Source organism: Plasmodium gaboni, chromosome 11 (assembly GCF_001602025.1).
Source record: "Plasmodium gaboni strain SY75 chromosome 11, whole genome shotgun sequence".
Taxonomy (NCBI): Eukaryota; Apicomplexa; class Aconoidasida; order Haemosporida; family Plasmodiidae; genus Plasmodium; species Plasmodium gaboni.
Window position 1 is genome coordinate 801,638 of NC_031491.1, and position 4,899 is coordinate 806,536.

At 16.4% G+C, this 4,899-nt stretch overlaps 2 protein-coding genes across 2 annotated transcripts in view; both read left to right on the top strand.

Moving 5' to 3' along the window:
* The window catches only part of PGSY75_1123900 (putative splicing factor), a gene marked incomplete at both ends in the record, with an annotated part of 940 nt that extends 766 nt beyond the window's left edge, over nt 1-174 (top strand). The window contains one exon of the mRNA XM_018786363.1: nt 16-174. Coding sequence (XP_018641158.1) covers nt 16-174 — 159 coding nt within the window.
* A 2,671-nt stretch (nt 175-2,845) lies between these two features.
* Nucleotides 2,846-4,789, top strand: PGSY75_1124000 (putative endoplasmic reticulum oxidoreductin; the record flags this gene model as incomplete). The annotated part of the gene is made up of 5 exons (XM_018786364.1): nt 2,846-3,426; nt 3,636-3,979; nt 4,075-4,301; nt 4,405-4,508; nt 4,648-4,789. 5 exons carry the CDS (start codon nt 2,846-2,848, stop codon nt 4,787-4,789), a joined length of 1,398 nt encoding a protein of 465 aa, XP_018641159.1.
* Nucleotides 4,790-4,899: the final 110 nt, after the last annotated feature.

Sequence of the window (4,899 nt, forward strand, 5' to 3'; positions counted from 1 at the left end):
TTTATTTCTTTTTAGAATACTCCTTATGTTTATGTAAGAAGCAAAATGGCCCTGGGACGAGCTTGTGGCATTTCACGATCTGTAATTGCAACATCTATAGTCACAAAAGATGGATCACCACTAGAAACACAAATTACTGAGCTTAAAGATTTAATTGAACAGATGTTAATATGATGAAAAAAAAAAAAAAAATATATGTATATAACATATACGTTAACATTTTTCTGTTATATTTTCATTTTTATCATGTATTAGTTTATATATATATAAAATTAATAGATTGTATATATTTATTTTTTTTACTTTAATATTATTATCTAAACTTAATAAATAATATCCAATATTTTATAATATATTTCTTTAATTTTTTATTTTCTTTTTATTAAATAACTATATAAAAAAGGCTTACCAATATTTTTTTACAAGACAATAATTCTTTTTTTTAATATAGAAAAAATAAATAAATAAACAAACATTTGTTTTTTAAAATTATCATTTTAAATGTAAAATTTAAAAAAATAATCAATTATCATATATATAAATATAATTATTTATATATATATATATATATATATATATATATTTTTCTCTTTTTAATTAAAATTTTTTATTATCCTACTCGTAAAAAAAAAAAAAAAAAAAAAAAAAAAAAATAAAAAATTATATGTACAATTATATGTATATATTATATAATATTATTATTTATAAGGAATAAACCCTTCTCTTTTTTAAACCATTCTGATATATTATATATATATATAATATATATATAATTATATTATATATATTTCATTTTTAGATATAATAATATATAATAATCATTATATATATATATTTCTTCATTTTTACTTGTATATATATATAATATATTTTAAATTTTAAATTGTAAATTTTTTTTATTTTATTTTTTTTTTTTATTTTTATCAATTTTGGGTATAAGAAAAAAAAAATATATATATAAAAATATACCATATATAATATATATATATATATATATATATATGTTTTATATAATAAAAAAAAAAATATTTATATATTCACATTTTTTCGTGGTTATAAATATATATAGTAGTTTTTATCATAAAATAAATAAAAACTTATATAATATATATATATATAATATATAATATATAAACGAATTATGTGTTTATTCTTATTGATATGCTTAAATGTTCAATGTTTCTTTTTCTTTCCATCCATCATATTTTTTGTTTTATCTAATTAAGAATATATATATATATATTAGTAGTACACTGTTTAGAAATATGTTTGTTTTTGTACTTTTACGAAACAAACAAACAAAAAAAAAAAAAATAAAATAAAATTGAAAAGATATATATATATATGTAATATTATATATATATAATATATTTTTATATATTAATTTTTTTTTTTTTTTTTTTTTTTTTTGGGGTTTGATTTTTCCCATTATGCTTATATTGTTTGTATACAAAATATTTTTAAAATATACATAATTTTGTTTTAAGTTTGTTTTTTTTTTTTTGGTATTTTCACATATTTCTTTTTTTTTTTGTTTTCACACATATATATATTATACATATATTTTATATATATATATATATATATATATATGTCTTATTCTTGTAAATACCAGATATCATAAAATAATATTACTTTTCATATGTTATAGTTTATATATTTGTTTTCTTATTTATTTCTTATTTATTTCTTATTTATTTCTTATTTATTTTTTATTTATTTCTTTTTTTATTTTTTTTTTTTTTTTTTTTTTTGGGCTAGTAGTATAATAAAAAATTTTAATTAAAAAGAGAAAATTATATATATATATAAAAATAATTATATTTATATATATGATAATTGATTATTTTTTTAAATTTTACATTTAAAATGATAATTTTAAAAAACAAAGGTTTGTTTATTTATTTATTTTTTCTATATTAAAAAAAAGAATTATTGTCTTGTAAAAAAATATTGGTAAGCCTTTTTTATATAGTTATTTAATAAAAAGAAAATAAAAAATTAAAGAAATATATTATAAAATATTGGATATTATTTATTAAGTTTAGATAATAATATTAAAGTAAAAAAAATAAATATATACAATCTATTAATTTTATATATATATAAACTAATACATGATAAAAATGAAAATATAACAGAAAAATGTTAACATATATGTTATATACATATATTTTTTTTTTTTTTTTTTGTACGTTATAAATGTAAAATATATTTTTATATATATTATATTTTTATATATATTATATTTTAATGTTCTTATTTTGTATTTGATATTATGTATGTATTATAAATATGATCTTGATTGTTTTTCCCTTTTTTCAAAAAAATTAAAGAAAACAAATACAGTTACAAATAATGACAATAATATATTTATACAATGTAAAACAATTGTATATATAAAAGAGAAGACAAAAAGGAAAATAAAATAAAACATATATGAAATAATATGCGAGCAAACAAAAGTATATACATATAAATATATAATATATATATATTAATATCAATATATTTGTAAAATAAATATGATCACAAAATAAACAGCTACATTTATATATTCACATATATATATATATATATATTTATATATATTTATATTTATTTTTTTATATTTATATATATGGTTATTTTTCATTATATACCATTTTATGTTTTTTTGATGTGTTCCAAGTAATAGTCATATATATATATATATATGTATGGTTATACATTTTAAAAATTTTTATAAATATACACATTTATGTTTTATACAATAGGAACATATCATTTATAGATTGTTAATAAGTTCTTCATTTTGTTATTTGATTTTATTTTTTTTTTTTTTATTTATTTTTATTTTGATAAAATGCGAATTTTGTTAATACCTTTAATATTATCCCTAATAACATATGCTATTATATTTTTAAAGGGGAAGAAAATAAGTTATATATATATTAGTGATAATATAAGAAATAAGTTTGAAAATATTTTATTGTATTTTAATATTTTTGAAGTGCAGTACCCCCAAAGTTATATAAACAATGAAAAATTATTAGGTTTACATGTAAGAGATATAGAAAAAGATGCATACAGAGTATATCCTATATTAAAAGAATTAAAACAAAAAGATTATTTTAGAGTATTCAAAGTTAATTTACATTTATCATGTAAAGCTTTTTTAAAAGGTAATGAGAAATGTAAAGAAATAAAAAAATGTAGTGTTTGTGAATGTGAACAAGATGAAATACCATATAATTTTAGAACAAACGAAATTGAAATTATAGAAAATAAAATGACAAATGAAGATCTCAAAAAAACATTTATAGAAAGTAAATTGTATAAAGATATATTAGGAATTTATGCACCTTCAAATGAAGGATTTATATCTTATGTGGACCTCGTTTATAATTCTCCATCTTTTACAGCATATGAGGGTAGAAATATATGGTAAGAAAGAAAAAAAAAAACAAAAAAAAAAAATAAAAAAAAATAAAAAAAAATAAAAAAAAAAATAAAAAAAAAAATTTAAACATATTATAAAAATGTTATATACACATATTATATATATATATATTATATACATATAATATTATATATGTTGAAATTTATTATTTTTTTTTATTTTTTATTTTTTATTTTTTTTGATCCCTCTAAAGGAATATGATTTACAAAGAAAATTGTTTTCAGAATGAAAAAAGTGAGTGTGAAGAAATGAACAGTTTCTATAAAATAATTTCTGGGATGCAATCTAATATAGCTGTTTTATCATCAGAATATTTTTATTTAAAGAACGATTTTGTATTTGGTGAAATCCAGATGAATAATAAATTTAATAATGATTATCTTAAAAATCTAAATTATGATTATAGTGTGACATTTTTTAAAGAAAAAATAGGATTATATCCAGAGAGAATAGAAAACTTATATTTCACATTTGCCATCCTGTTAAGGTCTATGTGTCGTCTTAAGTCGTTATTTAAGCAATGTAAATGTAATTCAGGTTCGTCTAAAATAAAATAAATAAATAGATAAACATACATACATATATATATATTTATGTATGTATGTATTTTTTTGTTTTGTTTTATTTTTTAGGATATGAACAGAATGATAAAGAAGCAGTGAGACTGTTAGATGACCTATTAGAAAATTTCTATCATTCATGTTCTTCGAAAGAATTTCTGGAACCACTTTTTCCTCAACACGGCAAAGATATATTATCAAAGTTTATGAATATAACCAATATTCTAGATTGTGTTCCATGTGTCAAGTGTAGATTGCATGGAAAGTTGAAAACAACAGCATTGCAAATAGCACTCGTGGTAAGAAAGCAGATAATATATTGTATATATATATATATATATATATATGTATATGTGTGATTCATATATATATGTATATCATTTTATTTTTTATTTTTTTTAGGAAGGAGTGAGTGACGAACATATTGGCTCACTTGAACGCAACGAAATCACTGCCCTCATAAATGCCCTATACTATTTTGCAGATTCCATATTAATAATAAACAAGTAAAAAAAAAAAAAAAAAAAAAAAAGAAATAGAAATAAAAAATACACCACATACACCATGCGTGTGATTATATATTTATATGTATGTGTTTATATATATATATATTTTTTTTTTTTTTTTTTTTTTTTTTTGATGCAGATTTGAGGATAGGCTAAAGTTAAAAAAGACCATTTTTATTTTTTACGTTTTATCCTTTTCTCTATTTTTATTCCTAGTAATATATTCAATAGTTTTTCTAACTATTCGAAATTACAAAAAAAAAAAAAAAAAAGTAGCATAAATGAACATATATATGTGTTATATTTACAAAGGTGAAGAAAAAATACAAACATTTATTTTTACAAATTAAAAAATATATATATATGTATATGTTTTTTTTTTTTTTTTTTT